The 9416-nt window shown below is 50.4% G+C and overlaps 1 protein-coding gene across 1 annotated transcript in view; it reads right to left on the bottom strand.

Annotated features, from left to right (window-relative positions):
* Nucleotides 1-6581, bottom strand: part of CUNH14orf105 (chromosome unknown C14orf105 homolog) — a 9582-nt gene extending 3001 nt beyond the window's left edge. The window contains 3 exon segments of the mRNA XM_008637294.2: nucleotides 17-79; nucleotides 3016-3092; nucleotides 6263-6581. Coding sequence (XP_008635516.1) covers nucleotides 17-79; nucleotides 3016-3092; nucleotides 6263-6482 — 360 coding nt within the window. The 5' untranslated portion in view covers nucleotides 6483-6581.
* Between the last annotated feature and the right edge of the window lie 2835 nt (nucleotides 6582-9416).

Below are 9416 nucleotides of genomic sequence, written 5' to 3'. Positions count from 1 at the left end.
TTGTGCTTTCAGCCACTTCTTGCTGACTCCAGGGCTTTGCAGGAGGGATTGCTTGTGGAGGGATGGCAGGTTCAAGCCTCTGCAAGTCCAATATTTATAATAGTTAGCATTGCTCCTTTCTACACAATCATAAAACTGGATACGAAACTACCTGGACATTTTTCCACCTCCTATTCTGGCCCAGCAGCTTGGGATACAGGAAGGAGTTTGGCATCTCAGGGAGATGAGCATCATTTGGTCTTTCAGGAGTGGGCAAAACTGGGGGAATCTTTTGCATTACAGCAAAAGCAGCCAGGCCCCAGTTTGACAGCAGTTTCATCCCTGCAGGTATTTCTCTTTGAGCCTCAACAGCACCCAAGTCTCCATCCAAGACCAGAGTGAAGCCAAGCTGCAGCTCAGATTGCTTCATGGCAGAGCTGGAGCATGCAGAGGTGTCATCATTTAATTTAAAGTATCCTATCAGGTCATCAAAGGGCAGATCCCACTTAGAGGAGACCTAGAGCACCGTTCCCTCTGTCCAGCCTGTCTTTGCATTGGCCTAAATAAAACTCTTTCTGCAGAACTGTGCATGGTACAAAGTCCTTTTCTGGTGGCTGGTGGAACTTGGCAGAGACTCGCTCTGCAGGCTGCTCTGAGCATGGATTTTTATCTTAAGGAGCAAAGATGCCTCCTTAAATCATAACAAGCTGGGAGGTGTTGCAGGGTCTTTTCATGGCTTGGCATTCATAGAATCACCAAGGTTAGAAAAGACCCCTCAGATCATCAAGGCCAACCAATCACCCAGCACCAGCACCGCCAGGTCCAGCACTAAACCATGGCCCTTAAGTGCCACATCTACACAGCTTTTGAACTTTTCCAGGGGTGGTGGTTCCTCCTAGAGTTCTCTGCTAGGATGGGAGCTCAGTACAGCTTCCATAAAAATTGAACAGGACATCATCCAGGACTTTGTCTCTAAGACCTGACTTGTACTTTGTTTGGGACACCATGAACTCCTTGATTATGAACAAGGGTCCAATAAATGGGGACACATCTCTGTCTGCACTGAACTGCTGCTGGATCCTGAGCTGTCATTTTGAATCGGTGCAAAAATGCAGGAGGGAAAATCAGCGTCATGTAAAGGGAAAATTCCCCACTAGTCCCCAAAGCCAAGTTCACGTCTCTTAGCATCAAAAAACCTCCACAAAGCTAAATATGAAACTGAAAATTTGCACTAGATGGCAGCATGTGACACCACAAGCTGCAGTCCATGCTGCTGGATCCTGAGCTGTCATTTTGAATCGGTGCAAAAATGCAGGAGGGAAAATCAGCGTCATGTAAAGGGAAAATTCCCCACTAGTCCCCAAAGCCAAGTTCACGTCTCTTAGCATCAAAAAACCTCCACAAAGCTAAATATGAAACTGAAAATTTGCACTAGATGGCAGCATGTGACACCACAAGCTGTGGTCCGGGCTGGCATCACTCCAGGAAGACACCAGTGCAGGGTGGATGGAGGCAAAAAGCCTCCCACATCCCTCAGCTCATGCCCCTGCCCTGCTGGGGAAACCAGGCTTCAGGCTTTTGGGTGAAGTTCTGTCCCAGGCTGGAAAGTTCACTGTTCCCTTTAGTTCTTGTGAGCCTCACAGGTTTTTGTCTGGAAACACTCACTGACCAAGATCCTCTAAAAGTCCTTGAGAAGACCACGTCATCCTGCTCTCCTGCCTTTGAAAGTATTCCCACAGGAAAAGGCTTTTGCTAGAGCTATGTCCACTCCCTGAGAGCTCCAGCAACAGAACAGGGTAGGATTAACAGAGTCTTTGTCCTGAAATGAGTATTAACCGTGTCTCTGTAATACACAAGTAGAGCCGTGATGGAAATAAAATCAGTAACTAAAAAGTTCTGTGCTGGGCAGAGGTTTCTAAAGGAAACTGTGATGCCATATGACAGTTTTCAGCATGTAGGTGGGCTCAGATCAGATGCTCCTGTTGCATCATCCCACCAAACCCAGGGACACATGATTCCATAGCTGGCGGCCTCCTCTGCTCTCTGAAGCCACCAGTGACACCCAGAGCCACAGCCCTGAGTGGAGGGGGCTTAAGTGACCTCGTTTGGTGGCTCTTCTGTTCTTTATGATAATAGAAAGATTGTAATCACAGCAAGGAAGTCTCAAGCAAAGCATCCTTGCTCCAGTGGGTTTGCTGTTCACAGAATCATGGAACCCTGAAATGGTTTAGGTTGGGAGGGACCTTAAGGACCAATCCCCCTGTCATGAGCAGGGACACCTTTCACCAAACCAGGTTGCTCCAAGCAGATTTAGGCTGGATATTAGGAAGAAATGCCCGTGACTGAACACTGGATTCGAGCTGTGGCCTCACCAGTGCCAAGAACAGGGGGAGAAAAAAGGATTTAAAGACATTTCTGAGCTTTAGTTATGCAGGGGTAGCCCTTGTGTGGAGGAAAATCTTGACTGTTAGGTCAGGTATAGTCATGGGGTTTGATTCTTGGATAGGAATGGATCAGGGAAGTGCAGGACAGGGAAACTGAGGGGAGTTTGGGCAGGTACAGAGCATGAACAGCAATTCCTGAAACCCAGAATGCTTGCTCTGTCTTTCACTATCCCCTATTGCACAGCATGTCTGTCTGCTCTATCATCTCTGCTCCTAAGCTGGTGCCTGACCCTTACGGGATGTTGGGCCTGAAGAGCCGAAGCCAGGCCCACACGGTGCAAGTTGGATCCTTTCTGCCCTCTTGGCCACACTGGCCCCATGGGAGCCAGGATTTGGCTGCAGGTACCCAGACACCCCAAAGGACAGTGGGACATCACAGCAAAGGTGGCCCTATGTCCCACACACGTCCTTGTTGGATGTCTCCAGAGCACATAAAGCTGGTGATCACCCAAAAGTAGGACTTCCCCCTTGTGTTGCTGTAGGATATTTGCTTCCCCCACCGTGGTGCTGTGACACGTGCCCCTGTCCCCAAAACCCCACTTGGAGGAGTCAAGCAGAGCAGCTCCCAGGGAGCTCCTCACACTCTCCTTACCTGAGGCCTTCGAGGCGGGTGCTGTTTGATGATGCTGGTTCCATCCTTCCCCGGCACGGTGTTCAAAGAGAGGGGCCCTTCAAGGTTAAAGAAATGGATGAAGTTACTTTTGGGTGACCATCAGCTGCTTAGGTGCACTCAGCAATAGATTTGTGCCCTGGATTTCGGCTGGCACGTCCCACTGAAGTCCCTGCCTGTGTATTCCAGTAACACATGGAATATTCTGTGGGCTGCAGAGGTAAAGTGGGCGTAACTGTGTCTGTGATTTCTAACAAACACCCACCACGTACCCCTCCAACTTCCCTCTACAGCCACTCACATTCCTAATCATGACCACCACCATCCTCGTGTCTCCTGTGGCCTCTCCCAGCCCCTGGGACTCGGGTGGCCAAGGGACTCTTCTCCTCCCATGCCCTGTGACCATCAGCTGGCCAAGAAATCCCTGATCTCTGCTGCCTTCCCACTGCCTGCCCTGTTAAAGTCAGGCACAGGCAGCAGTTTGGGTTTTTTCCTGCTGCTCAACCCCTGAGACTTGATTATTGTTATTTTTTGGTGGGACTGAGCAGTACCTCTGCTGATTTACTGACTCTGGCAGAGCTGAGCTGTTGCAGCAGGAGTGGGAGGGCCGTGCTCAGGCGAGTGGTGCACTCTCAGACCCTGGAAATCAGCCCAAGACAACGTGTCACCCATTAGTGACCCCATTAGGTATTAAAGCAGAGCTTTCTCTGAGGCCTGGATGGGATCTGGGCTCAGGTCTGTTCTGTGCTGGTGCTCTCAAGTGGACACCACTGCCCCTTTTGTTCTTTTCTTGCACAAATAAATACCTGCATGAGCAGAAGTATTTCTTTCAAACAACAGTTTACCTGTTTATCTCACCTATTCACCCCAAAAAACTGTCCTGGTGCGATCAAATGACATTTTATACATGGAGTTAAGTGAGGTGGGGCTGAGCAGCTCCTGCTCCCATGTGGTGGGAGCCCTGAGATGGTCACAGGGGAGGAGAGTTGGGGATAAAGTGCAGGAAGAACATAACAGTTGATGCCAAATTTAATAATCATATCTAACAAGAAAAGTAATTCTTTTGAAGGTCAGCTTATGGGGGACTTCCTTGAACCTCATGGAGGATCACCAGGCTGGGCTCCTGGAGAAGAGAGAGAAGATAATCACAGAACCTAGAATGGTTTGGGTTGGAAGGGACCTTAAAGATCATTTTTTCCCAACCCCTGACAGGGGCAGGAACCCCTTCCACTATCCCAGGTTGCTCCAAGCCCTGTACAGCCCGGCCTGGAACACTGCCAGGGATGGGGCAGCCACAGCTTCTCTGGGCACCCTGTGCCAGGGCCTCAGCACCCTCACAGGGAAGAATTTCTTCCTCCCATGAGGGTGTTGGGATATGGAGATGGTGACTCCATCAGGTAAATGTTTGCTGGGCTCTGCAGAGCCCTGGCAATGTTTAACCACTGAACAAAGCTGTGGCTGCTCCACACATGCAGGAATGGGAGCCTGAAGAGAAAATTTTCAGGAAAGAGGCTCCTCTGGAGACAAATCTCATCTGCAAGGAACACGTGGGGAAATAGCAGCTTGTCAGAGCAAAAGGGGGTTCTGGAGTATTGCCTCTATCTGCAGGGCAAGTGAGTGCATAGGGAATTTCTGGGGAAAAGGGAAAGGTAAAGAGGTGGCTCCTGGACCTGGGAACAGGGACACGACACAGGGAAGTGGCTGTGAGAAGCTTGTCCTGGAGAAGGGTACGGCTTTGAGGAAGTTATTTCTCCATTATGAGGTCTGATGGTTTGTGTTGTGCATGTTTGGGGTTGTTTTTAATTTTTCCCTCCCATCCTATCTGTGCATGTGGCTTGTAGGAGATTTGCCCTTACCCTCTGCAGATACAGAACTGGGGGCTGAGGGTTCACTGTGCCCAAATCTGCTCCCCCCAGAGCAGGGAGCAGCACCAAGCCCCAGCTCAAGGCATCCTTGTGACTCCTGTTTTTCACCCTTGCACTTCAGCAGCAGCAGATCCTCCCCTCTGGGGGAATCTGGATTTTAAATAAGCCAAGCTGAACCCTCATAAACCAAATAAAACCTATTCTCTTGGAGGCTTTGCTTATTTAGACAGCAGCTCGAGCTAATATATGGATCAAGTCCTCCTGAGCATACTCTTCTTGTTTCTGAAAATGGAAAGCAATGGAAGATTACATTTACTAAATTTTTTAGAAAACACACATTTTTAACAAGCATTTGTTAAATGCCCAGTGATAATTTTCCAGAACAGGAACATTTGGTTGTTCTTGTTCTCACTGAGTACTTAAACCCTGCTCTTCTCCAGCAAGACCTGATCTGTATTCTCCCCAAAACCTCAGTTCCATGAATGTCACTGCTATCATGCCAGAGATTTATTTGCTTTCCCTGCTTCCTGATGTCCCCTATGAAAGATCCTGGAGGAAATACCAAGCCTCTGGTGAAGCAGCAGTGCTTAACAATGCTTGGCGTGGGTCAGAAATTGATTTTTGGGGGATGGAAAAGCAGGGAGGAGGATGCTGGGGCTGCAGATCCTCCTCCCTCTGCCTCGCCCTTCCTCCCACCCCGTTGGTTTTCATGGATGTTTCTCCCTCCACTCCCCTAACACTGCTGTGGGAAGCATTTGTCACCATCCAGCTCGTTGTGGAGAGGTGCACAGCCACTTCCAGATGGATGCAAACCTCCTTCCTCACCTCTGGGAAGGATTTGGGTATGGATGGAGCTTAAAGGCTGAGGGGAGAGGCTGCTTGGAGGGAAACACACACAGCCAGGGCTGTCTGCCTTCTTCTGCTCCTGGCTTGAGAAATTTGTCATTGACTCCAGTTTTACCTGCCCAGAATCTAATTCTGATTAGGGCAGTGATAACGAAGTGCTTGGCAGGGGCAGCTGAGTGGGACAGGGGTGTGATGGCAGTCACAGGGTGGCTGGACAAGGGCTTGTCTGCACACAGGCAGGTGCCAGGGCAATGCTGGGGAGTTGGGCTGTTTCCAGGGAGTGACTGATGGGAGAGCAAGGAACTGGGATCTGGGCTTGGGTGAGCGAGATGCTTTCCAAAACAGTGGAGCAGGGAAAATAAGTTTTCCCATAGCTAAAACGTCCTGGAAATGGCAAAAATGGCAAAAAGCTGAGGATGCAGAACAGCACACCCCCACACCCACCCCACACCGCAGCCAGCAAACGCACAGCCCCAGTGACCCCCCAGGCCCGTGACATTCCAGCGGTGACCCCTCACCTGCAGAGGCTCTCCCGTACCAGGTCTCCCGGAGAGGTGGAAGCTCCAGGTGGAAGATGGGCTTTCCCCACGGTGCCCCACTCGGGGGGATGTGTGGGCTGGGCTGTCCTGGCACGCTGGGGAGCCGGTGCAAGGCAACCAGAGCGGGCACATCCCCCTGGCCAGGCACCGGGGCCACCTTGGTCACCTTGGGGTGCCCCTTGGAGGAGCTCAGGCCCATCCTGCAGAGCCAGGGCTCTGAGAGGAGAAGGAAATCCCCTCATGCACCATCCTCCCTGAACGTGGAGAGGGATCTTTGTGAGCGACTCAGAGCCCAGGCAGCTCCCTGCCAGCTCCCACGGATGTCCTTCCCACCTTGGTTAAACATTGACCCATCCCCAGGCATTCCCCTGCTGGGGCTGGGATGAGAGGGGGCTGCTGCTGACAGAGAAGGGGAAAGCAGCTTGGGAGCCACTGCCAAACCCCAAAGAAGATTTGCTTTTACCTACAAGTGATTTTCAACCAGGACCACCACCTCAGCTGGGTGTGAGGTATTTCTTCAAGCAGCTCTTTTGCTAAATCTTCAGGTTTTGGAAGGAAATTCAATCCTTGGAGCACCAGAAGGGTTAAAATGTCTCCCATCCTGCATGGGAGAAACAGCCTGGGAATAAGGCCTGGCCCAGGAGCATCCTCCACCTTTGCTCCTGCTGGCTGGGGGCACTGCTGGAAAAAATGCAGCTTTAGGACAATGCTAACTGGGAATAATGGTCAAAGTGAGTGATATTTGATAGCTCATAAAATCATAGGATCGTAGAAGGGTTTGGGTTGGAAAGGCCCTTAAAGATCTTTTAGTTCCACCCCCTGCCATGGGCAAGGACACCTTCCACTAGACCAGGTTGCTCCCAGAAGAAAATATTCATCACTGGAGCAACCCAACCAGCTCATGTTTTCAGCCACAAAGCACCAACATCTCTCGTGACTTTGCTTTTCCCAGGTCACCCAGGACATAAGGGAGCACAGCAGCCTGGACTGTATTTTTTTTTTGTCTTCTTCCTTTCAAATGGAAATGTAAAATCAACACCCTGCTTCCCTCCCGAGTTTCTCAATGCTTACTGTCTATTTTTCCTTTTTATTTTAATTACGCTTCCCCTGCTGAGAACAGGTCATTCCTGTTAGGCAGCTCGGGAAAATCATGAATTAAATGCAATGATGGATGTGTGGGAGCAGTGGAAACCCACGTTCAAAGTGGATGTTAAAGCCAGTGCTCACGGTGCTGCATTTGGTGTTTTACCCAGGTGCTGCCAAAATCCTGACAGGGTCCCCCTGCTCCCCACACTCCCCAATCCCCTCTCTTGTCCACATTTCCTTCCCACAGGGCTTTACTCTGTAAAGCAAAGAGGACCAAGAGCAGCAGGTGAGGGTTTGGGGTGGGGGAGAGGCTGCAGGAGGATGCCCTTCCTGCAGGCCACTGGGGCAAGCTGAGATCCTGGTCAGGGATGCTCATCCTTCTCTTAAACTGGGGGTTATTTAATGCAATAATGTTATTTTATTTTACCTATATTTAAAGTTCAGTGAAATTCCTGAGTCCTGTGCTGTAGAAACATGGGGCTGGAGCAGCTTTGGTCCCATACAGTGCTCTTAGGGACAGCTCACAGTTCTTCCCAGCAGAGCTGGAAGAATTTAATCCCTTTCTCCCATCTAATTTACTGCTTTAAACTCTGTAAGTGACGATGATCCCGCCAGAACTGGACTTCGCAGCAAATTTCTTGCAGTCAAAATGAAATCATTGACTCCTAAGCGCTCTGATGCCCTTTCTTTAAGGAAGATACTGGGAAAAGCTCAAGGGTAGGGCAGTGCCATGACTTGGGGCAGGGCATTTTCACACGGAGGGGCAGAGTTTGTTACTCACCTTTGCACAGAGCAAAGGTGAACCAAGAGGAGGTGAGCCAAGGGGCACCGCTCTAACACCCAACTGCAGCAGTGCATCACCTCTGCTTAAAGCTTCTCCTCAAAACTGAATTTTAAATCACAACCGTGAGCAAAGGAGGAGATGGCGAGTGGGTGGAATGGATTTTAGCCAAAATAACGCCTGGGCTTTTATGCAAATCCCCATTGAGTGAAGTAGAAACAACCCCAGCAACGCGAACAAGCTGTTGTTTATCCTGCTTGCAGCACATTCAGGCAGCGACAGTGTGAACAAACGGGTCAGCAAAGAGAGGAAAATAACCCAGCACGGCTCCCCTGGATGGGATACAAACTTCTGTGGCTGATAGAGCTTGTTATTACATATCTGTAAGGTCAAGAAACACGGCTTGTTCCTCCCTCTGCTCCTTGTCGCCGGCATTGACAGGGGGCATTCATCTTATCTCAGCCCAGGCTGGGGACATGGGTGGTGCTGATAACACCGTCCTGCTGCTGGCTCGCCGAGCCCTCCAGAGAGGGCAGGCAGTGCTGGGGATGCTCGGGGAGGGTTATTCACAGCACGTTTTGTTTTCCTTCCAGTGATAAGGAGAATCTGGTAACGCAGCTGCCAGGTCAAAAGCGGCGCTTTCCTTGGGAGATGGTGCCACAGAAATGGAACCTCACATTGGTGGGGAGGGCAGCAGGGGGTCACTTGATGGGGGTCATTATTGGTTTGCCGTTCCTCTGATGGATCACAAACAGCATCAGGCCAAAGAGCCCCCGTTTGCTGTCTGATTTCTTGGGTTTGATGGGTTTTTCTCCAGCTGAAAGGCTGAGCTGAGCTCCAGGGAAAACCATTATTTCCATGCTTAATGAGGAATTCAAACTGGAAGCTGGGCAGAGGCTGAATGAGGGGGCTCCAGGTATTGCTGGGGATGATGAGCACCATCAGAAAGAATCTGGGAGCAGATTGCCCAGAGAAGAAATATTCCCATCCCTGAAAGTGTTCAAGGCCAGGCTGGACGGGGCTTGGATCAACCTGGGACAGTGGAAGGTGTCCCTGCCCATGGCAGGAGTTGGAATGAGATGGGCTTTGAGGTCCTTTCAACCCCAAACCATTCTGTGAACATCAAACCTAAGCAGGGCTGCTCTGCTCAAGCCTTCCTTGCTGGGATTAGAGTCTTTTTAACACCCTGTGCCCCTGGCCATGCAATGTGTCAAGCATTCCATGAAACCTGACTCACACATGAGGATTTCACACGATTTTCCCTGC

The sequence above is a fragment of the Corvus brachyrhynchos genome, unplaced genomic scaffold (assembly GCF_000691975.1).
Source record: "Corvus brachyrhynchos isolate BGI_N302 unplaced genomic scaffold, ASM69197v1 scaffold245, whole genome shotgun sequence".
Lineage (NCBI taxonomy): Eukaryota > Metazoa > Chordata > Aves > Passeriformes > Corvidae > Corvus > Corvus brachyrhynchos.
This window is presented reverse-complemented; position numbering and strand designations above follow the sequence as displayed.